General features: G+C 38.0%; 3 protein-coding genes across 3 annotated transcripts; 2 read left to right on the plus strand and 1 right to left on the minus strand.

Annotated features, from left to right (window-relative positions):
- Positions 1–9,072: 9,072 nt before the first annotated feature.
- LOC101306858 (probable ADP-ribosylation factor GTPase-activating protein AGD13-like) lies at positions 9,073–10,635 on the plus strand. The gene is made up of 3 exons (XM_004288345.1): positions 9,073–9,298; positions 9,903–9,998; positions 10,155–10,635. The coding sequence occupies exons 1-3, from the start codon at positions 9,188–9,190 to the stop codon at positions 10,443–10,445; spliced, it is 498 nt and encodes a 165-aa protein (XP_004288393.1). The 5' UTR covers positions 9,073–9,187; the 3' UTR covers positions 10,446–10,635.
- A 3,145-nt stretch (positions 10,636–13,780) lies between these two features.
- On the plus strand, positions 13,781–15,673 carry LOC101307727 (probable ADP-ribosylation factor GTPase-activating protein AGD11-like). Its single transcript, XM_004288348.1, has 2 exons — positions 13,781–14,057; positions 15,178–15,673. Exons 1-2 carry the CDS (start codon positions 13,947–13,949, stop codon positions 15,562–15,564), a joined length of 498 nt encoding a protein of 165 aa, XP_004288396.1. The 5' UTR covers positions 13,781–13,946; the 3' UTR covers positions 15,565–15,673.
- Positions 15,674–19,384: 3,711 nt separating this feature from the next.
- Positions 19,385–22,077, minus strand: LOC101306274 (psbP domain-containing protein 6, chloroplastic-like). Its single transcript, XM_004288343.1, has 3 exons — positions 21,683–22,077; positions 19,721–20,037; positions 19,385–19,624 (listed from the first exon to the last, which is right to left on the minus strand). The coding sequence occupies exons 1-3, from the start codon at positions 21,996–21,998 to the stop codon at positions 19,454–19,456; spliced, it is 804 nt and encodes a 267-aa protein (XP_004288391.1). The 5' UTR covers positions 21,999–22,077; the 3' UTR covers positions 19,385–19,453.
- Positions 22,078–22,793: the final 716 nt, after the last annotated feature.

The following is a 22,793-nucleotide window of genomic DNA, read 5'->3' on the forward strand; positions in this document are numbered from 1 at the left end:
ACTTACTACTACTACTATACTACTACTACTACTACTACTACTCTACTACTCTACTACTCTCTCTCTCTCTCTCTCTCTCTCTCTCTCTCTCTCTCTCTCTCTCTCTCTCTCTCTCTCTCTCTCTCTCTCTCTCTCTCTCTCTCTCTCTCTCTCTCTCTCTCTCTCTCTCTCCTCCAATTTCCCTTCAATCATGCATCTCAGTATGTAAATTACAATCTCCCTATCAGGTCGAAATCACCGTCGTCGATGTCTTTGTCGACCGGAACAATTCTAACTTCATATCTGATCATACCGTAAATGATTTCGCCTTCGTTTCGAGGAATGAGGTCATCCCAGCCATTTTCAAAGCTGCGGATCAGCTTCCAGAGGACAAAGGCGACGCAGTGGATGTGATGACGGCGGTTTGGTTGGTTAGATTGGTGTTGGAGGATATCACTGGCCCCTTAGATCGCTCCCGATCGGAGTGTCGAAGCTTATTGTGTCTACAGTGGCGAGTGGCCAAACGAACCATTATGTAGGGACCTCAGATTTGGTATTGTACCCGTCGATTGTGGACGTGTGTGGGATTAATAGAGTGAGCAGTGTCACATCCTGACCCTTATATTTTTACCTTATTTACTAGCGTGATTATAATAAGAATTTTACCGTCTCGATCATTGAGTTAATAATTTAAGTGGTCCCTAGAGGGGTTTCGGGGACGATTATGTGTGGAGGATTATTCATAGGAGGAAAATTCGACGACGGTAAAAATGGTAAATTTTAGCTAGTAAAAGGTAATTTTTATTCGGGTATTATTTTTCGGGGTGTTTTATTTTTGGAATTGGGTTGTTATAAGCTTGGACCGGTTTGGGGAGTGAGGCCCAAACCCATTTTCTCTTTTCTTCTCTTTTCTCCTCCCGGTTCTCTCTCTCTCCCGAGCCCCTCCTGCTGCCCGGTTTTCCAGCCGTGCTCCTGCCGCCGTCCGGCCACCACCTGCCACCTCTCCACCTCAGTCCGGACCCCCATCTCCTCCTCTCCCTCCCCGGTCTAGCCCCCGAGCCTCTAACCCGCCGGAAGAGGAGAAAACCCGCCGGAAACGCCGGGAAGCTTTTCGCCGGAACTCCCTCCTCCGGCCACCAATCCGGGCAAGCTTGGTACGGTTTTGTAGCCCTCCAACCCAGCAGCCTTGCCCTAAAAGGACTCACTCCCTCTTGAGCTAGGTAAGGAGAAATTTGAGGTGGAAGTTTTATGGCGTTTTTGATGTTTTTAGTCGATTACCCTAGTTAGGCTTGGAATTGGTGTTTGTGCTAGTTAGGAAAGTTGTAGAGCATGATGAGAGGATTATTCTATCAAAATTTCATAGGTTTTGGAGGTCGCCGGAATTGGCCTCCGGCCGCCGCTGCCGGCGGGGCCACCGCGGTTTGGGAGATTTTTAGGGTTTTAAATGTGGAATATTAAGGGGATTTTATTGATGTGATTTATGGAATTTTTGGATGAGATTTGGATAGGTTTGTGAATTTCTAAAGTTTGGTATTTTTGGCGGTTAATTAATATAGAATCCGGTCGTAGGATTTAAGTCGTATTTTGAGGAGGTTGTATTTACGACTGTCGAGTATGATATTTAAGTTCGGATCGTTTCGATTTAAGAATATCGAAGTTAGGCAATGATGAGCGTATTTATGGCTCTCGGGTAATTTTGCCTATTTTGATTAAATATTGGATTTTTAGTGGGGAATTAATTATATTCTTGGAACAGGACAAGAGGAGGCCCAAGCAGAGGAAGCCTCGGAGCGTCGTCAGGCTTAGGCCTAATTAGTGAGTGGACTTTTATTTTAAACAATGTGCATGCAAAATAATTTATGTTGTTAGAGATTAACCGAAATTGAGAATTTCGGTGAGTATGTATATATATATATATCCATATTTGGATGATTATGAGAATAATATGTATATGAGAGAATGCTAGCTAGCTATACGTACTTTTCCACCATACTGAGGTAAAATTCCATTATGATGCGACGTGAGCGTTAGACGCAATCGTCGTAGCCCTATATAAATATAATAATTTATAAAGGGGATATGCGCGTATATATATTTATACACCGTCTTTTCCACCATAATGAGGTAAAATGCCATTATGGTGCGACATGAGCGTTAGACGCAAGCGTCGTAGCTTTGTGTGAATTTTCTATTTGTCTTTATTGTTTCAAGAAAATTCATACAAGGGATATGACGAGTGTAATACATACATATTTTATTTTAGCCTGAGAGACTCTTATTTTTGAAGTGTTGGTGACTAGCGCGGCTAGTCACGTTTTGATAATTCGGTAAATTTTTAAAGGCTTTTGAGCTGATTGTATGTCATTAATTGTTTTTCCATTGAAGGTAAATCGGGAAAGCATAAAGATTATTTTTATTTTAAAAAAGTTATTTTTGTCCACTCACTCTAACGGTTTCAAATGTTTTCCCCTGGGCCTTTCTTTTTAAAATGCCCAGCCTGCAGAGTTCGGGTTGGATTTAGTAGGAGGCGAGGTATAGTCACCCGCATTTCCGCCAGTTTTCATCAGTAGGTTACCTGTTTAACCTACTAGTGTTTTCTTGCTTCCGCTAGTGTCTAGTAGCTCTGAATACTTTGAGATTATTGTATATTATGTTTAGAATTTCTGAAGGATAATTATGGAATGTTTGGTTGTGTTGTATTAAGAGTGTAATTTGGAATTTTCGAGTTAGGGTTGTCCATTTTCAAGGGAGATTCTATCAATCTTCTCAGTAAATTTTTCCTTGGATGTGGTCCCCGCACGACTTACTCCGGGTTTCAGGGTGAAATTCGGGGTGGGTCGTGTCAAACAGGGTCATACTGAGCAATGATGCAACTGTGTGTGGAGGGATGGTGATTGAGAGAGTTGAGAGGAGAGAGAGTGGTGGTGAGGGTGAGAAGTCAACGGTGGGGTTGACCATGTTTGGGGTTATTACCAGGTGTGTGAATGTTGTGAAAGAGAGATTGTAGGACAAAGGGTATGAGACTCTGGTGTTTCATGCTACTGGGGTTGGAGGTAGGGCCACAAATTCTCTAGTGAATGAGGGGTTTATAAAGGTAATTTCTTTTGTTCTTGATACATTTATTTATGAATGTGGATTGATATGGAAATGGTAGTATCATAGAGGGGATGAGGTCACTTGATATGCAAATGGTGGTAAGATTGTGCGATAGGTTTGAACTTGAAATTTCAGATGCAGCTAAGATGGTGAGCAGTAGCAGCTGGCTTTATAGGATGAGAAATCTTCATCGTTCTTCGGGAGGGTGCTACTACTCGTGAAATTCTCAATTTTTTGGAAGATAAGGTAGTAGCAGAATTTGAGGATAAGACAGTAGCAGAATTTGAGGATAAGACAGTAGCAAAATTTGAGGATAAATCTTGTCACACCCCAATTTTCGAAGGATAATTTTCAAAATTTTTGGCATGATATAACTTAAAATATTATAATCCCAAAACCTGTTTCAAACAAATTTCAAGGAAAACTAAAACTTAATGCGGAAATATAAATGTCACACAACTCAACACTGAGTTAAATATTACATTTCCTTGTTTACATAAACTTGAAGGTTAAGAAAATGAAAACACTCACATGAGTTTAATATTGTCTACCCCAAATATAAAAATATACAGTGAACAGCAAAACCCAACAAAAACCCAACCACTAAGCCTTCACCTCAACCCTGTTGATCCTCACCTGCAGGTCTAACCCCTACACCAAGAATTGGTGCACCGGGTTTAAACAACAAACTTGGTAAGCTAAAAAGCCCGTATGAGTAATCTCTTATAAATAACACAACACTTTTAAACATCCAAATATATCCCAAGAGCAAAATTTAGATCTATAATTAAATCCACAATTCCAACACTTTTACAAATAACATGTACCCATGAGTCCCAGATATTAAAAAATACATCTCATGACCTACAACAACAATTTGTGTACTCATGGGTCCCAGATACCATAAGGTATCTCCCATGACCTACTCCGACAGATGGACTAGAGCACTATTCCTAACCGTAACTAATCACCCGGCCAAAGGCTTGGAACCCAGTTTGACTGTCCAATAACAAATCACAAAATAATAATAGCATCATAACCGTAACCAATCACTCGATTAAAGGCTTGGAACCCGGTTTAGCTATTTATCCAACAATCACAATATCATAACATCATCATCAACAACACAAGATCACATCATAAATTATATCCTTCCATATAGATATATTTACGTGAACAAATATAGATATTCCACAAGAATAATCTATCAATAATCAATAAAATTATGATCACATGAACCTTAAAAATAACATATAATGAAAACTTGTTTTTATCTTACATATGAGCCGTTAGCGATCAAACTCATATATTTAAAAAAAAAATAAGAACATAATATTAAATTCAACATCAACATCAAGTGACCATAATAAAATTTGGTTAAAAAGTAAACTTTGGTGAGATTTGCTCACCTAAATATCCCGCTGCGTTTTCCGTAAAACACAAGAGCCAAGCTAAACCACAACCTCAAAATTCACCTAAAATTACACAGTTAAAAACCTTAGTAAATTCTCAACAAGGATCAAAGTACCCTTAACCTAAAGGTTGCCCAAAAAAGGCAATCATTCTTCCAAGACCTCCCAAGGTCATTGTACACTTAACAACAATCATACTACCTCCAAGATCAAACTTTCAAAGTTTCCGACCTAACGAACACCAAGAACAACTTAACTTAGCACCTAAGATGCAAAAACTTAAAGGAAAATTCAGCAACGGTCCCTAAACTATTGTGTCAAGGCCAACTTGATACCTAAACTCTAAAAAGTATCAATGTGATACCCAAACACTGATTTTGAGGTCAACAACATACCTCTCGTTAATTTTCATGACAGAGACGTTAGTTTGCTGACGTGGCAAGGACATGAAGATAAAAAAAATGTTAAATGACCAATTTGCCTTTCGTTCTTTTTATTAATCATTTTTTAAATTTCTTTTTCTTCTTTTTTGTTCTTCATGTTTAACCTCGCCAAAAAAATTATGGGTTCACGACCGACCTCTTCTCTTTTTTCTCTGCTCTAACGGTCATTAATCAAACCATGATTTTCTGATTTATCATCTCAGGTTGCCATGATAATCAAACCATCAAGCTTTTGGGGTTCTTGTTTTGTTTTACAATATATTGAAGACCTGAGATTCTCAAATCTCTATCTCATCCACCACCGTGTCCACGACCTCTGGGGCTCCGAGGAATCAAAATCGGCCTCCAAGCTCACTACAATAGTTATATACTCCTACCCTTTCTTTTTTATGTTGTAAATTGTAATATACTTAGCGGAGTGATTACTATTCTCTTGATTTTTTTTTTGCTGATATCTATTGATTCTTGGTTGATGGCTGATAATGCATGCTTCGCCCTCACTAAAATTATTATTATGTTATGGAATGCAACTAGTATATGATTTGAGGTTTCAAAATTTCCCATGGTATTGAAATATCAAACCTGAGATGTTGTTAGTTATATAATGAGTGATGGGGAACCCAGTATCAACTAGAGGATTCCCAATATTCCGGTCCAAATTGGGCCGTCGTCGAATTCCTATTCGGGTTATGTTGGAGATGAGTTTGAGATTGGCTCACCGGCGACGAGGGAGGAACGTTCTGGAGATAAATGTCAAACCTTGAGTTTGAGAATGTTTCAGGAGATTCAGAAAACAGAAGATCGCAAAAACTCAAAACAAATATGAATCCGATGGCGATTCCGATGAAAGTGACGGACCATCGATATCCATGTCCGTATCAAGAGTGTTGGCCTGTCGACTATTCTCACTTGCCCAACACACACTCTACTTGATCAATGCCACAGAGAAACAATGTGAGCAGGTCGTGGTCTGAGATATTTAGCATTCACCTCACCTCTTTTGGCTTCTATTGAATCGAGAAATCGGTTTGATTGTCCATTCTGACATGACTGATCAATAGAAATACCCTAACACTCGACCCTTGTCATATATTCCATACATCGCACTGGATAGATATCATATTCATGGAATACTATTCCCTTTCAAGATGCCTTGGTGGTGAAATGGTAGACACGCGAGACTCAAAATCTCGTGCAAGAGTCGTGGAAGAAGGTGGTTAAAATGCAGAAGCCTGCTTGAGACTCCTCAACACTTTCCTCTTAGTTAATCTGATTTGCTCTTTCTTTCGTTTTTGAATCTTTGTTTGGTGTGGCTAGTTGCAATTCAAAACAAAAACTATTTGGATTTGGAAGAGAAAAATTTCTTTTTGTTGAAAGTCTATTTTGTCCTTTTTTTAGAGACTCATGTGTTTGCCACGTCAGCAAACTATAGTCTCCGTCATGAAAATTAACGGGAGGTATCTCGTTGACGTCAAAATCATTGTTTGGGTATCACATTGATACGTTTTAGAGTTTGGGTATCAAGTTGGCCTTGACACGATAGTTTAGGCACCGTTGCTGAATTTTCCTCCAAAAACTTAATCAACACTTAGCCTTCACACACAATTAACACACTAGCAACTACAAGGACCAGCTAACACGGCAACCAAAGCCCCCACACTGCCCGGACGTGCTCCCACGCGCCGCCACAAGCGGCTGTAAGTGAGCCCCACGCGCCTCAACCAACTTCAAAATTTGGGGAAACTCACAACATGAAACTTGTAGATTGAAGCATGGTGAACAACACTAGTTTGGCCGGAATTGGCCGGAAAGTGCCCCGAACACCACTCTGAATTCAAACTTCAAATCTGCAATTTCTAGCGCCCAAACTTGATCCTCAAGTCACCAAAGAGGTATAAACATCTCTAGAAGAAAGAGGAAAGCAAGACTCACATAAAGCTGGCCGGAATCGCCGTCGAAATCGTCGGCTTTCCGGCGGAACAGCAACAGCTCTGCCGCTTCATGGCTGCTTCTAGGCGGCGAGACGGCGAGCAAGACTGCCCCAGAAATGGAGAGGACGTCGGTGCAGACCCAACGGACCCGGCGGCGTCCAATTTGGTGGCCGGATGAGAGAGAACTCAACCGGAGAACAAAGAGAGCCCAGGAGAGTCGGGAGAGGGAGGAGAGAGAAAATGAAACTGATTTTAGGGTTTCCAGAAATAACTCCCACACATTTTTCTACTTATACACTTTCCAAAACCGGAAACTAACTTCCTCTTACTATAACTTTCTCATACGACATCCGTTTCAGGCGTGCTACCTGTCTACGAACTCGTATCGACAAACTCTACAACTTTAATGAAATAAGTTTTTGAAAATAACTTACGAAAAATAAAGTCAACTTTTGGCCTCTTAAAAGTCAAAGCACCTTTAAAATTTACTCTTGAAACTTCAACTTCACACAAACTAAAGAATTTCCACAAATAATCCCTCATTAATTTCAAAAATAATACAAAAAAATTGATATGAAAATCTAAGGTATTACAAATCTTCAAGCAATAGTAGTAGAAGTGGAGAAGGCAGTAGCAGAAATGGAGGATAAGGCAGTAAAAGAAGTGGAGGATAAGGCAGTAGCAGAATTTGAGTACAAGGCTGTAGCAGAAGTGGAGGATAAGGCAGTAGAAGAATTTGAGTACAAGGCAGTAGCAAAATTGGAGGATAAATCTTCAAGCAATAATAGTAGAAGTGGATAACTGCAGTAACAGAAGTGGATGATAAAACAGTAGCAGAGTTAACCTTCATTGTCTTAGTCTTCAAGCAATAATAGTAGAAGTGGATAACTGCAGTAGCATAAGTGGATGATAAAACAGTGGCAGAGTTAACCTTTATTGTCTTAGTCTTCAAACAATAGCAGAACTAGAGGATTGCTGAAGCATACTTATGCTATTACTGGGATGTTAACCCTTCATGATACTTCTACTGGGATGTTAACTCCTGCTACTACTTCTACTAGAATTAACTGCTTTTACATTAAGTTATTGAAAACCTAATATTGTATTCCATTTACTGAAAAATCTCAAAAAGAGAGACTTTACTCTTCTAAAAACATATTTAAATTAGTGTAGGATTAGTTTGATAAATTAAATTATGACACATGACATGTAGAGAAAATATTGTCCTTAATTGTTAAATTGTTAAAAACTGTCATTATTTGTTTAACAACAACACAAGTGGATTTATTTGTGTTTCAAATTCTTTTAAATGATATATATGTGATTTGCTATAAGTATGTCCACCGTAGAGGGAGGGATAGGGACCAAAACCCAAGTTTTACCAGCTAATCAGCCATCCCCCACCTATTACTAAATGTAAATGTCCATACTAAGTGCTTTTTTACTTCTCAGGAGTCAGGATTGATCGATGACATTGTGAGTAGGATTAAGAAGAAGCAGCTTGCTGGAAGCAAAGCTCCTTCAAAGCCTCAAGTTGAGACAGAAGGAGATGCACATAACGAGCAAATAATTCCCGAATGAGGATTGCAAATGTTCAAGTCATCGTGCTTCTTCAGTTGCTTATGCGTTCGACTCGAGTGAACATTATGAGCGTGAGGAACAGATCGTTATTATGCAGATTTGTGATGCCCTATCACTATATTCTTCGAATTGTGTCTTTTCAACATCATTTTGATTTTCTACCTGCTGGATAAGAAGTCATCTTCAGTAACAGTAACGTGGACCTCTCTGAAATTCTAAAGACCTGAAAAAAAAAAAAAAAAAAAAAAAAAAAAAGGAAAGACCGAAAAGTCAGACTTGAGAAAGAACTAGTCAAATAAGTACTACGAGTTTGGAAAGGGCAGGAATAGGAGCATCCCACTTCCTAGCAATCCGAGTCAATTAGATAAAACCCGATCCAGTTACTACCTATTTCTTCTTTTCTGAGAAACGCCAGAGCTGTCATTTTAATTAAAGAGATAACTATGTTTTCTTTTTATGTTTTATTTGAAAAAACAGAGGGAAATGGTCTTGTCTGCGCCTAATACTCGAGAACTTTATTCGATATTATGTTGCAACTAGGATTATATAATGACTGATTCTTTTATAATGTTTGGTTTGGAAAAGGACCTGGTTACTGGTCTTTTTTGGTATAAATTGAACGCCCTGGATGGCATTTGCTATGCAACATTATAAATTGAATCATTTCTGGACAACTTTTTAAACAGAGCTAGCTTAGGTAGACAAATATCTGTCTGAACAACCCACTCAGCCTCATCGTGATCATATGGAGCATCTGTTGGGACTTCTTAGAATTCGTGTCCAGAGAGGAAGAAACCTTGCTGTTAGAGATGTCAGAAGCAGTGATCCTTATGTTGTTGTCAACATGGGCAAGCAGGTAAACTATATATGTAGCTGGCTTTCATCTTCAAGTTTCAACTTTGTCTTGGACCATAGGAATTGGGAATCGCTAGTCTTGGTAATTAGATTGCTTGCTGTGTGTGGTTGACTTGAGATCTTCTTCATGATTTGCTGGAATAAGTTCATTCTAATGGCGTATCTGGAAGAAACAAATTTAAAGAGTTGACCCTTGTCCATGCAACTTTTTTGGCAACCATTATTTGTTTGCCTGTAACTTCCTCTACAATTCTCTGCATATTTTGGTTCTCTGTTTTTCTCTTTAAGTAACTGACTAGATCATCTAGATTTTCATTAAAGACAAAAAAAAATTACATTAATCATTTGCTTTCTCATGATGGTAAATTTTCGCCACTGCATGCATCATAGAGACTACAGAAGCAATTCGAGTTTGTAAGATGGTTCATGTCTTTCATCCATACATGATGGCATAAGTTTCTTGTAACTATTTTGATAATCTCTTGATTTGATCTGATTAGGGATAAGTCATATGAATGTATTACAGAAGAATATGGAAAGTGTAATGAAGGATTTCGACTGTATTTAAAAGTACTGATGATTTGTATATGTAATGTCTGATACAGAAATTGAAGACTCGTGTAGTGAAGAAGAGCGTCAATCCCGAGTGGAACGAAGATTTAACTCTTTCAATTTCCGATTCAAGTCATCCAATCCATATTGTAAGTACTCAATTTCTGTGGACACATTGATCAAAGAGCTTTAAGTATCGCCTAAACATTTAGAGCAGTTTGTATTTTACATGTTGTCACATTATATAAAAGCCTGGATTTCTTTATCTCTGAACCAACATCAATTTGTGTTCCTGGGCATTGCAGGCTGTGTATGACAAAGACACATTTACTCAGGATGACAAGATGGGGGATGCTGAAATTGAAATCGGTCCATTTCTAGAAGCCATACGGATGCGCTTGGATGGGGTTGCAAATGGAATGGTAGCTTCAAGAGTAGAACCAAGCAAAGAAAACTGCCTAGCTGAACAGAGCTGCATCATCTATAGTGATGGCAATATTATCCAGAACATGACTGTCAGACTCAGAAATGTGGAGAGTGGAGAAGTAGAACTCCAGTTACAATGGATAAATATTCCAGGCTCTCGTGGTTTGTAGAGTGTGTTTATCGATGATATTGCAAGACTTATTTAGTTGTTCCTATGCTTAAGCTGTTTAAGCATTTCATTCCAGCACTGAGATATGGTGATTGCAAGATTATGCTTGAACTAGATTTGTTTCGTTTGAGTGGTCAGGAATGTAAATTGATTTCTGTTTGTAGTGCAATAAATACATTATTAGTTTTGTAGTTTGGAAGTGAAAGGAATTTTTACTTTATTCTGTTATGGAGATCATAAAGTTCATAGACAATCTATATATTTCTCAGGTATTTTAGCTCAAGCGAAAATCTTCATAAATGAATATTTACATAGAAAACTATTGCAAAGGGAAAATTTCAAAAACAGTACACCAATTATGGTCCACTCTAAAGATTAGTACATTATCTTTCAAGAAAATCAAAACAATACATGAAGTTGTAATTATGACCCAAAATCGATACATGCTGTTATTTTTTCTGTTATTTGGTGTCTCTACCGTTAAACTTCAAAGGATAAATTCGTCATTCTCTTGTTTCCTCCTTCTATCTCTGAAACAAGAAAAAACTGCAGCAACTTTGCAAACTCTTTTAAATATAAAATAGATGAGTTTGGGTTTTTTCTATTGATTTTGGGGTTGGAAATTCAGTTCGCATGGTGACGGGTTTGAAATGTTCTTCACAAATTCTTCAAGTTTGACAATCCTACCATACCATAGCAACAACAACAAAAAGCAACAATATTACCCAGATATGAACAAATAGAAGAACATGCAATACCCATTCATAATTGCAGGAGGAATCTAGTTTTTTTTTTTTTTTTTTTTAACTTTTTTTCTATTTAAGACGATGATTCTAGTGAGAGGACAGCGGTTGGGCTCACTAGGAAGCAATGGGTTTCATAAATAAATTGGAGATTAAAACCCATGGTAGAAGAACCAATGAACCATACAGGGTTTTGGGATTTTGGGTTTTTTTTGTCATGCTCATCTATTTTATATTTAAAAGAGTTTGCAAAGTTGCTGCAGCTTTTTCTAGTTTCAGAGATAGAAGGAGGAAGCAAGAGAATGACGAATTTATCCTTTGAAGTTTAACGGTAGAGACACTAAATAACAGAAAAAATAACAGCATGTATCGATTTTGGGTCATAATTACAACTTCATGTACTGTTTTGATTTTCTCAAAAAATAATGTACTAGTCTTTAGAGTGGACCATAATTGGTGTACTTTTTTGAAATTTTCCCTATTGCAAATATAGAGATTCATTTGACATGGTTCTATTTGGACTGAGATTTTGTTTAATGAATGGCTTTAAGAAGATTGAAGTAGAATCTGATGCAGTCAATGTGGTTCATGCTTTAAATATTTTTGAATCTGACCTTAGCATGGAAGCAACAATTTTTGATGAGATTCGATTGTTGAAGAATGAACTTCAAGTAGCACAATGGAAGAAAATCCCTAGAAGCAGCAATAATAAAGTGGCAGTAAAGTTTGGTGGGATCAAATTCTGGAAAGAAATTGGTCCTCCTATGTAATTGATGACATGTCTAGTTGATGTATTTCTTTTGGTTAAGGGGTGTGGTATTGTTTTTTACTTGCTTGATCGGGCAAGGTTTTTAACGAGGTCACATTAGCCTCTTGGATGTAATATCCACGAGTATTAATAATTTTATTTCTTACCGATCAAAAAGATAAATATAGACATTCATATTTACTGCATATAACATAAAAATAGTAAACAACATAAAGTATCATAATGAATTGAGAAAGGTATACAAAAACCAAAAAGATCTATTGACTTCTTCGTATAGATCCACTCTTAATCTCATATCATTATTTTTCGAGGGAAAAGAGTCAAGCTCTGATCAATTCACACGACGTCACTCTGTCAAGTTAGAGAATGTCTACCAATCTACCACATATTACAATGCGAGGCCCAACAATCTGTAAAAGCAGACTAACTATACTACCAATCTATAAAAGTGCGAAGAAATTAAACGTCCTTAACCCTATTACATTAGAAGACGGAAACATCTTGACGCCTAAGACCCACGTGGTGTACGCCATAATGATTCAATACAGATTCACAGTTCCAATCAACAAACATAAATGAGGTTAGAGAATTGTCACATACCATCAAGAGCGATCCCTTACCCATCTTTGGGTGTATTCCTTCTAGAGCGGGACATCGTTTTGAAATTAAAGTGTGGTGTTCCTCCTTTTGCTTACTTTTAGATCACATTTTCACATCTCCATCGTTCAGTGTCTAGAATATAGTGTGTAGATCATTCCTGTAAAGTTTCATCCAATTTGGAGATCATTTAAGTACTGAATTAGATTAAATAAATCAAATAAACAAAATCTGTCCAAACAGAACCGTTTGTGTAAATCACAACCAAACAAAACCGTTCGTGTAAATCACAATTACGGAAGCCCAAATGATCTTTAAATTAGATGAAACTTTGTAGGAATGATCTTCACACTATGTTCTAGACACTGAACGGTGGAGATATAAAAATGTGACATAAAAAGTGAGGGAAATGAGGAGCAACACACGTGCTTTAATTTTAAAGCAGTGTCCCGCTCTGAAAGTGAACTATATATATATATATATATATATATATATATATATATATATGAATTTTCTCATAAGACAATGCTGTCAAATATTACAAATGTATAGACATTGACTTTGTCTACAAATCATTGATCTATATTGTATGTTTGTATCTATTAACAAAGATAAGAAGAGATCTGAGCTAATAGTTATAGTTGAAGACTGCTAGCATATTGCATATGCACATTGCTCCATCCTTAATTACGGCAGTTCAATCTCTGTCTAATTATGCTGTTATATACAGAAATGCCTCACTGTAACACCGTGTGCGCGATCGGTGAGTAGAGTAGATGATGATTAAGAAACACCTAATTTAATATTAATCTAATTAACTGGCTGTTATAAATCTTCATCTTCGTATTCTTCGTATTCTTGTTATTATTTGGGAGGTGATATGATCCAGTCAGACAAGTCATGCTGCACTGTAATAGTAAAACGTACATCAGAGCAGTGACGCATCTGTATCAATCTGTGGGATTAACGCGCCCCAATTACATATACATGGTCAATCCCTCCCTCTGTAAGTCAAACTTTGTAGACAACACCCTAACTCTCTCATATGAAAACCAGTGATGGAATCTAGAAGGAGAACCAACCGCGTGATTCTTATTGTGTTTGATCGGTCACGTTGAAGGAGTTAATAATACAGAGAAAACATTATTATATATAATGGCTTCTTCTTCTGGCTTAACGCAAGTGCTCTCAGACATTATATATAGCAAACTACCTCCATTCTCAACGTACAACTTCACAATTCACCCACCTCGATCGATCAGTCTCTTTCTAAACAGATCGATCGAGATCATCCAGTACTACAATTCCCTGGCTAGCTCCATTCTTCTCCTACTAATTTGTTTTGCTGCATGCGCCATATATTGAATCTGGTACGCTGAAGCTATAGCTAGCAATGGAGAACATGCTGGGTCTGTTGAGAATTCACATCCAAAGAGGAGTGAACCTCGCCGTCAGAGACATGAGAAGCAGTGACCCTTATGTTATTGTCAAAATGAGCAAGCAGGTATTTTCATTTCCTTTCTTCTTTCTTTTTCTATTTCTTGGTTTGCCAAGAACGTCCTGAAACTTTAGCTGTAACCAATTGATCGATGAGAAACTCCATAAAATAGTGAATTATTGCTACAAGAGTACGTCTATGTATTTTCTTCAACCAAGCTAGAGGCTTTAATATCTTCAACCTATATAGCAACCGATCACTGATAGTTGTCCTTGCAGAACACAGCTTGGACAGATATATTCTAATTGAACTCTATTTTCTTCTGTGTTGATCAGGCACTTATTGGATTGTTTTTTATTTTTTTACACAGCTTGGACTAGTATTATTAAATGTGTTTTCATTTTTTCAACCTTCTCATTTGATCCTGTTACTTGTTTTATTTTCTTCTCGAACGTACCCTTGACTTTATCATTGATCATGACATAGAGGTCAATCGAAAGGACTACATATATGTAGACGATCAATAAATTAAGGAAACCTAATAGAAAATTAGAAACAATATTTATAAATATATATATATTTAAAAACTTTTTATTAAATAATTCACACACCTTACATGTATTAATGAGATTTAAACCCATGACGTCAAAATTGTTAGCTAACCACATTAACCGACAACGTCACGGCTCACCGATATATATATATATGTACGGAAACGATGTGGAGCGCACATGAGCAAGTGCGCACGGACCTCCGATCGCCACCGTCTGGCGCTGACGACGGGGCGCCTACCCCCCAACGGACTCCGGCAGCATTCCCGATCACTTTTCCTCCCCGGCGAGTCTGCTGAATTCCAGTTTCCGGCGAGATAATTCCAGTTTCCGTATATATCGACTTTATTTGAAATTTTGGATGATCTCGTCAGAAAACTAGAATTCGGCGGACCCGTTGGGGAGGGAAAGTGATCAGGGACGCTGCTAGGGTCTGCTGGAGGGGGAGGCGCGCCGTCGTCGGCGCCGGACGGTGGCGAATGGAGCTCTTTACGCACTTGCGCATGTGTGCTCCATATCTGGCCTCTATATATGTGTATATATATATATATATGGAAATTCTGAACTTTTGGATACTCGTCTTGTAGTTCTTAACATATAGCTGAATATATATATTTCCTTAATTTCTAATGCAGAAGCTAAAGACTCGTGTGGTGAAGAAGAGCGTGAATCCTGAGTGGAATGAGCAACTGACTCTTTCAATTGTTGATCCAAGTCTTCCAATCCTGGTCTCTGTGTATGACAAGGATACATTTAGTTTTGACGACAAAATGGGGGATGCACAGTTTGAGATCGGTCCATTCATCAAAGCCATGAAGATGAATTTCCAAGACCTCCAAGATGGAGCCATAATTTCTAAAGTGCAGGCAAACAAGCAAAATTGTCTCGCCGAAGAGAGCTGCATTATCTACTCCAAAGGCAAACTGGTACAAAACATGGTTCTAAGACTCAAAAATGTCGAGTGTGGGGAAGTGGAACTCCAATTGCAGTGGATTGATATTCCTAGTTCAAAAGGTCTATAGATCAACCTGGCAGTTCAGCCTGCTACTCGCCCGTTAACCATCTGTTAACAAAACGTGTTAATGAGCTGCCAACTCGTTAATCTAAACCCGTTAAAGAAATTATTATTTTTTAAAAAAATTCAGAAAATATGGCACCTATATATAAAGACTATAGATATTGATCTCACTCAAGCACATGTGTAACTTCAGATCCATGTGTCTGGTAACCCGTTCGTGTATGTCCAAAGGAGCATGCTATCCTTTCATGTTTTGTTATAAACATATGGCATGTGAGAATCTAAAAACTACAAAATGTATGTGATACCTTTTCTATTTCTATGTACATAAAACTATCCAAATATTACATAAATTAAGTCTGATTTTTGTCAAAGTAACTGACGAGAGTAAATTATGGAATTAGTATTCAATGGATTGAAAAATGATTTGCATTCCCTAAAGTCTTACGAAATAAAAGAAGATGGATCTTACTAGATTATCTAAAACTATCACCTTTGTTCTCTCGAGCCTCTGCAAGGGTTTACAGAGGTCGAACAAAATTCCACTGCCATCGCAGATCTCGCTCTGTCTCACACTATTACTGATGTGTCTCCTCATCGCAAGGCTAACTATGCCGTTGATTTGACAAGACAACGGAAGGATGGTTCTACGAAGATTTCATTAGACAGATCTGGAACAAGCTGCGTTGATCGACCGCCATTCTTATATGGCAGGTCGTCTCTTGGGTTCCAAGGCCTCATTGCTAGGATTCAAAGGAACACTACCAACCATTTGACGACTCAAGCGTGGCCTCTAACTAGATCTTTTGTGATCTCGGAGGATGAGGGTAGCTCGGGCGGATATGTTGCCCTAGCTAATCAAAATTCTACTCGAATAAATATATCGGACATATCGGTCCAAGAAGAGGTATCTATGGTTGTGAACCATAATGTACATGCGCTTGAGATCATGGAGCCTTTGCTTCTTAGAACCCTTGTTCTCGGGCCTTGGTTGCGGAAGAACTGAGTAGAGAAGTGATCATGTTGGAAGTGAATTCTATTGTAGCACTTTCAACACAAGAAGTCTTACCATCCTTAAAGGTATCTAAAATTACAGAAACTCTTCCTGTTATTCCAAAAGAGAAGATGGACATTGCTCAAGTGACACAAAGTAGTCTGATTGATCCCTTGTTTGTTTCATGGAATCAAGGTAGTGGGAAAAGAAAGTCATTAATTTCCTGTGTTTGGAAACCTAAGAAAAAGAGTGGGCAAGGAAATTAGTTCATGTTGGTGGGAACCACGCCAAGCGCTCTAGCTAAGCCTTGTGCATGCGTCTCATCCCATCAGCACAACATTATGCGCCTCCCGACCGTACACGTGGACGCATGGGTACGGCTCGATCTCGAGCGCGCGCCTTAAGCCTCTGTCAAAGAAGCACGGGGATAGCTGTCCCTAACAGCTGGCATCCTCGAGCAAGTGCAAACCTCTCACCTCCGTGCCTATAAATAAGGGCCTCGCCCTATTCCAAAAGTAACTTTACTTCTCCATCCTCCATTTTCCATTCCTAATTGTCTGCAAATGGCTAACTTGAGCGTCGAAAAGGGTTCGCCCAGATCCGTCCGGGCACCTCTCTAACCTCGTTGTTCTCTTACAGGTCAATCCTACAAATCTCCAACTCGAACAAATTTCCTCTCGAACGGAGAGTCCAGTGGAGTAGGGCTCGGCAAATGCTGAGAATGATTTGGATGTGATTGTGATGGAAATTGCAAAGAAGTCTGAGAAGAAGGAAAAGAAGAAGTTGGAGAGTCCAGTGGAGGCCCCTCCTCCATTGGCCAATGTGGCTTAGTTTGCATCTCCTAGTAGCGTACGTTGGCGGCAAGGAATTCTACCATTGATATGGTTGTTATTTGTAATCATGCTTCTAAGCTATTGGTAGAATCTATAGAATAAAGGTGTTGTAAATCGCTGCAAAAGGTGGATGTATTTTAGTTTTTGAGTCTAGTCTAGGCTACCCTAGGTTTGGTAGCCTTAAGAGATAACTGCTTGTTATCGGCACTTATGGGTGAGTTATTTTGACACTACTTGCTGAATAATAAAATTGGTTGACTTTCGATTCAAAAAAAATATAGAAGAAGATGGAGATGACGTTGGGATGTTAAAAAAATAAAATAAAAACTCATTGTGAGAATAGAACTGAATACATAATGAATGTGGAAGGAAACACATTGAAAAAAAATAATAATGTGTCAATCTAGTGGACAGTACTTGAATTCGGATCACTGAATCCTATGTTGTCACCAACAATGAAATGTGGGAAACTAAGTCATACAGGCTTTGACATTGTTGAGATATAAATCTCACGTCGGGTGGGTTTATAAGAGTTTGTGCTCTCCATCCATTCCTAATTGGTTTTGGATGTGAACCCGAGACTACTTTATCATGGTATCAGAGCGGGTTACCCACGTCCATGTGTGAAACCTAAATGGCGACACGAACTCCACGTCACCTTAAATGTTGTTCACGTGTTAGGTTTAAAAATTCGTCACACGTACAGGAACGTGTTGAGATATAAATCCTACATCAGGATCTAGTAAACTGTACAGGCACTAGCTAGGATATTCCCGTTGTGCCAATATGATCCATAGTTTAAAGAACTGACACGAATTACCTCTCTTTTGAGTGAAAAATAATTGGGACAAAAGCCCGCCACACTACAAGGTGGCGGCACCGCCTCTGTTGTCAGCCAGCCATTGGCCGGTCTTTGTCGTGCTCCAATGCATCCATTGCATAATACCTAAACTGATAATTAACTCTAACCGTTTTTATTTTCTATTCATTAAAATAAAAAAGTAAAACTACAAGACAAAACCTTAAGGTACACCCCTTATAAAGGGAAAGACAGTAGACCCAGACTAGTGGATTTTCATTTAACAATCCTGAAGCAATTTTATCTGTTACAAAATTGGCTTCCCTATAAACATGACGAAAATAGCAGACTTGCACTTGAGATGCCGAAAATAGCAGACTTGCACTTGAGATGCCAACCATCTGATGTCGTCAATGAGATTCATAATACACCACGGTAGAGCTGCTTTATAATTAAGGCAATCAATGAGAACCTTAGAATCTCCTTTGAGGGCTTTTCTGAAAGGACTATGGTATGTATCAATGCGGGTAACATATGAGACATGTTTTAAGAGATGGGACAAACGAATCCAAGTGAAAACTGAAAACAACAACATAATTTGAAGTTGTTATAATTACTAATCTTTTAAATTTAACATATGTAGTTAAAATGCATCCGTCCCTCACAACTTATCTATCTGATGAACCAGAATTTTTTGTCGTGGATTGCTTTCACTAAAAGTCTAAAACATCATTCACTACTACCCAAAAAGGCTTCACACAAGGATGAAAAAGAAGAACTCCCACCGTGTTCACTCCCACCGTGTTCTATCTACATGTGTGATGATGAGTACACTCCAACAACGGTTAATCAACGCGGTATGTAGAATACAAGGTGAAGCGCGCTTTAGTTATGATATAGGATAGTGCCTTTAAATACCATTAGAATTTAGAAACTTGTGTTGTGGTAGTGCCTTAACATTCCATGAGCTGCCAAGTCTGTCCGCTCTGAACTACATCAAATTTGTGCTCAGTTATGGTGGGAAGAAGAGTGTGATAACTATGGCACTATGCAAACCAGAAAATCCTTTGGGTTCGGCAGTTTTCTGACCATTATTTCACAACTAATATAAGAATAGAATGAATCGGAAGGATTGTTGTGGTTAATGGCAACTGCAGCAAAACAAGCCTTTTTTTGGAATGAAAATCAAGACTTTCAACTCGATCGCAAGAAGTGTTTCAGAATATCAAATTTCAACTCTTATCCAGCAATGATGCGAAAGAACTAACTAAACCTCAAAGGAATCAAGCATGGCTTTTAGAATCTTCTGAGATGCTTGCCACTGTTTGTCATTTGCACTAACCACAAATAAGACAACAGTGTTTCCCTTAGCTGTGGCCTTTGCAAGATTGTGGGAACCTGTCAGTGCAAATGGAGTCTCCAGCACATAATTGTAGTACTGCAACACATAATTGCATTTGCATTATAGAGAAACAAAAGCGTAAATAGGAAGGATATATACATAATTTTTAAAATAGTGAGCACTGATACATACCGTGAGATCGCCTCGTTTCTCAACCTTGGTCTCAAGAAGCTCATCAGGATCATAGGTGTTCCCAGTTACAAAAGGTCCAAGAGAAGCAATCAGCTTTTCAGGGTTTCCAATATCTTCAATGGATGCATTAGGCTTATTGGTCAGGCGTATCAAAGGTGAAGCCACAACCTGAAGCTTTCCTTGTTTTTCATCTTCAAACTTTACCTCCACCCATGGCTCTGCACATTTTGGCTGGCAGTAATTTCCAGATAGTATGTTCGCTACACGTGTCTGTTTCCATGTCGGGGGAAGGATGAACTGGTAAGGCTGCACGTTTCCTGCAAATTAAACAACTAAGTTTCGAATATATATCATCAGTTCAGTATATTACTGTATACATATACGGCTATACCAGTCAAAACAACAAATGTTTACTTACAAAAAGAAAATGATTAGCTAGATCTCTGCAATGCGAAAAAAATAAACAATGCATAACATGTTTCATTTTCATTCCTTATATGACTTGGAAGATAATATGAGTATATGACTGCAAGTTAAGGTAGCCAATAATTTTCCCAGTATTGTGCTAAATTGCTAAACAGAAAATTCCAAGATTACTTGAAAGCAAGTTTCTGACTTTCTGTATATATGTGTAACGGAGCTGAACTGTTCAAGTTACCAACCATGACAAAGGGATGGGGCGACTATTAAATAGATTTCTGGTTCCAACAGAAGTAAGCAGCCTCAAGTTACTAAGAGATTACCGTTAGTTTGTTACAAAATAAAATAAACAAAATAAAACACAATAAAGGATGTTACTCGTTTACATTCATAGCCTTGTAGATGAATCCAGAAATACATAATGCGAAAAAAGATCAATCACAACTCAAAATCAAACAAATTCCAACTCCCGCTTTAAGAACCTAGAGCTTTCTAACTCATCATTTTTCTTTCTTTAGAAATTTAAGGGAAAAACAATTTATCTGCACGCAATATTGGTACAAAATGCATCCCTATCTCTGTGGCAACTTTTCAATTGTGACCGGAAGCTCCATAGCATTGATATCCCAAAGCTGTTCTCCAGAAAACAGCCATGAGAAGAGAAAACAATCAATTAAGAACTTGTCATTTTCTTGAAGAGTCCCGATACCTCTCTTTTCCTTCTCGAAAATTTGATCGACTATTTCACTCTTCTTTGGAGTCTTATATGTTCAGTCCTGAGACCTGAAACTAGATAAGATATATTTCTTTCTCAATTGACATATGGCAGCCTCAAAATCAGGTTTATTCAAGCCCCAGCTTCTTCAGTTGCTAATTAAGTCTCTATTTTGGAATACAGCGTTCATACTTTTGGGTGTTCCGGGCTGTAAAATCTATATGCAAAAATTCATCACAACTCCTAGGCCTTTTCACCAATGCTACAATGATTCATTTTATACAGATCCATATAAAAAAATGCCAAATGCAAGGAACCTCTCTTATTCCAATTTCTAGTCAAGGATTGGACCTCTCACTTTCTTCCACTCAATCTATCCCTCAAAATATGATAATGCATGGATTCCCTCCTCCTGTACCTTTTGGGTTTTTATTACCTTCCAATATTCCCATTGCAATAGTTCATACAGTCACAAACTAACAATCAGTTGGTCAATCCACTTTTCCTGGCTTCTCCGGGTGTAGTTTATATCGAATCTATCCAAGCAAAACTTCCTTTTACCTCAAAACCAACCGCAGAAAAATCTCCTTCAATAATACAGAATAGGTGACCACGTTCCTACTTAAGCTCAACATACCCATGGGGGTTGACTATTCACTGATAAAAATCCCCATGACTAACAACTTGAAGAAAAACAAACTAAATAATAAAAACAAGCGGAAAAAAAAAATCTCTTAGTTTCCCAAGTATCAATGCGGACGTTGACTCTTGATTAGATTGCACAAGTAAAACATGAAAGTTTCAAGTAGTAGGAGGTACCGAGGTACCTGCGCGAAGAGCGGGAGTGTCTTTAGCAGAGGCTTTGAAGAGAACGAAAGAAGGGTCGGAAGTTGAGGGTGGGAGATAGGAGCCCACAAGAACCTCCCTTGCTACAGAAGGCAGAGGCTCCATTGCAATGGCTGGAACCATACTCAAACCCAACATCAACTCTCTTCTCTTCACAATCATACTCTGTTGGCGATTCTCTTGAGGGACTAATGTGGGAAGTTGAGACTGCTGTTTTGAACTACACTGGCCCGAACCCAACTTGTATTTAGAACTGGGGATCATGATCGGAGGTCTCTGAGGAGCACTGGTCGCCATTAATAAACAAGGTCGAGTAGATTACAATTACAAGGGTGCGAGATTGTGACCGACTGGGATTATATCCATCTCACTCTTATCCGGCCATATCATATCATGATTCATGAGACTTGTAATTCATATAAAGCCACGTCCATGTCTCCCTAAGAGGATTTGCACCTAAAACAGTAAACACCGTTAGAAATTGATTAGGTTTTTTTTTTTTTTTGTTTCTCTTAATTGAGATTGATATATAAGAAATTGTATATACCCACCCCAAATAACTTAATACACATATTTTTCTTAATACATCACTTATTTAATTTTTCATTCGGATATTTTACTACATACACAACCCAAAGTACCTAAAATACATTTAATCTAAAAATCCATGAAATATTATATTATGTGACTATATTAACATTTCATACCTATTGGTGGAGAATGGTTCCGGAATGGCTTAGTCATGTCTTAGTTGCTGATTTGTGTAATTGATTTGAGTTGGAGTGTGGTACTCTTCCCTATGAAGTAGGGTTTAACGAGAACATATATGCTCCATTGATGTAAGTTTTACTCTATAATATGAATGATTCTTTTGATAAAAAAAAAACACTATTATTATTGTATAATTAGTATATATTTATATAAATTAACATTTTATAGATGTTCATATCTATTATTTGTGTTAGTTCTTGAGAAATCCTTACAAATTCATTGTTAATTTCAAATTCTTAAACATGAAAATGATAAACAAGATGAAAAATACATATCTAAATAATGTGTTTGGGTGAAAAGAAAAATATGTGAAATATAACG

Source organism: Fragaria vesca, linkage group LG1, assembly GCF_000184155.1.
Source record: "Fragaria vesca subsp. vesca linkage group LG1, FraVesHawaii_1.0, whole genome shotgun sequence".
Taxonomy (NCBI): domain Eukaryota; kingdom Viridiplantae; phylum Streptophyta; class Magnoliopsida; order Rosales; family Rosaceae; genus Fragaria; species Fragaria vesca.

Coding starts and splice junctions, on each gene's coding strand:
- LOC101307727 (XM_004288348.1), top strand. CDS start 13,947: ATGGAGAACATGCTGGGTCTGTTGAGAATTCACATCCAAAGAGGAGTG. Junction 14,058..15,177: donor TTGTCAAAATGAGCAAGCAG/GTATTTTCATTT, acceptor TTTCTAATGCAG/AAGCTAAAGACTCGTGTGGT.
- LOC101306858 (XM_004288345.1), top strand. CDS start 9,188: ATGGAGCATCTGTTGGGACTTCTTAGAATTCGTGTCCAGAGAGGAAGA. Junction 9,299..9,902: donor TTGTCAACATGGGCAAGCAG/GTAAACTATATA, acceptor TGTCTGATACAG/AAATTGAAGACTCGTGTAGT. Junction 9,999..10,154: donor CAAGTCATCCAATCCATATT/GTAAGTACTCAA, acceptor TGGGCATTGCAG/GCTGTGTATGACAAAGACAC.
- LOC101306274 (XM_004288343.1), bottom strand. CDS start 21,998: ATGGCGACCAGTGCTCCTCAGAGACCTCCGATCATGATCCCCAGTTCT. Junction 20,038..21,682: donor CACTCCCGCTCTTCGCGCAG/GTACCTCGGTAC, acceptor TTTAATTTGCAG/GAAACGTGCAGCCTTACCAG. Junction 19,625..19,720: donor AGAAACGAGGCGATCTCACG/GTATGTATCAGT, acceptor TATGTGTTGCAG/TACTACAATTATGTGCTGGA.